Here is a 1,255-nt window from a genome sequence, read left to right on the forward strand (position 1 = left end):
TCTTCATAAAAATAATATTAACAATATCCACGCCATAGTTGAATATTGAAATATGTCAGAACTCATAACTTAAGTATTATTAGTCTGATCGGTCCATTAAATGAGCAAAAGAAAAGGTCTACTTACAAATCAGGGTTGGTAGAAGTTTTTTCATTAAAAGTTCCTCTGAATGGAAAAAGTGAGTCTATAATCCTCTCCAAAACATCTGAAGTGTCAACGTCAAAGTATGGTTTGTAAGCAGCAACTGCAAAATTCCGAAGCCAACCACCCTGCTGGGGTTCATCAGAACCAGATACAGGTTTTGAAAATGAATCTACATGAGTCGCACAGTTCGACATGAACACGTCAGACTGATAAGCAAGAAAATTAATTAAACATCATAAGTTCAACCATAATGCTAGAAGCACAAAAGGCAATGTTATGCTATAAATAATAAGCATAAACCCATGTTTCCCTCACAGTTGCTTCTTCCAGGCATATCTTTCTAATTTCCAATATCAGTATTTTAAAACCTGTCAAATATCGCCAATATCAGTAAAACCCAAGTCCCCTATGATGTCATCTCCTTTACTATGTTGTTATCTCAAGCAAAGTTTTAAATAAAGGTCAGGCACTTCAATCTGGGACGTGACATTACGGTTTTATATGATGATTTTCCCGCAACTTAGCTGCATTTGATGCAATTCTCCACAATATCAACTACAACCACTATTTAAAACCCTGATCTCTAGACCGTTCAACTAAATCCCTCAAGTTCAGTATCTATTACCCAGTGTTGCTAAATAGCAGCTATATCGTATTGAAATTTGATCAAATCGCTATTGTTCCACGAGCAATTTATAATGTTGTCAAATAGCAGCACTACAGTATTGTTGCATAGCAGAATTTGAACACATTTTATTGCAATCCGCTATTAACAACACTGCTATTATTCCCACTAAGAAGTAAGAATATTAATTGCACAGCGGCTTAGCTAAGATTAGCTAAGACGGAGCAGTGAAAGCATATTCTCACTCACATTCAAATCAAAAATCATAACTGGATCAGTTATTACGAGTAATGCATCTAGAAGCAAAACAACATACCATCTGCATCACGAGGTGGCCTAGAACCACCGGTAATCTTCCCCTGAGCTTGGGATGGGGGAAATGTCTGAAGATTCGAATCTACAAAGTAAAACATTCGATCATCAAATCAAATATTCTCTATGAAATCAATTCAACAAAACCGAGTCTAAAAAATAACAGATTCAAAT

General features: G+C 35.7%; 1 protein-coding gene across 1 annotated transcript; it reads right to left on the reverse strand.

The window, feature by feature from the left end:
• Window positions 1-6: 6 nt before the first annotated feature.
• Window positions 7-1,238, reverse strand: LOC101494377 (uncharacterized). Its single transcript, XM_004517095.4, has 2 exons — window positions 1,086-1,238; window positions 7-313 (listed from the first exon to the last, which is right to left on the reverse strand). Exons 1-2 carry the CDS (start codon window positions 1,180-1,182, stop codon window positions 123-125), a joined length of 288 nt encoding a protein of 95 aa, XP_004517152.2. The 5' UTR covers window positions 1,183-1,238; the 3' UTR covers window positions 7-122.
• Window positions 1,239-1,255: the final 17 nt, after the last annotated feature.

This window comes from Cicer arietinum, unplaced genomic scaffold (assembly GCF_000331145.2).
Source record: "Cicer arietinum cultivar CDC Frontier isolate Library 1 unplaced genomic scaffold, Cicar.CDCFrontier_v2.0 Ca_scaffold_5262_v2.0, whole genome shotgun sequence".
NCBI classification, from domain to species: domain Eukaryota; kingdom Viridiplantae; phylum Streptophyta; class Magnoliopsida; order Fabales; family Fabaceae; genus Cicer; species Cicer arietinum.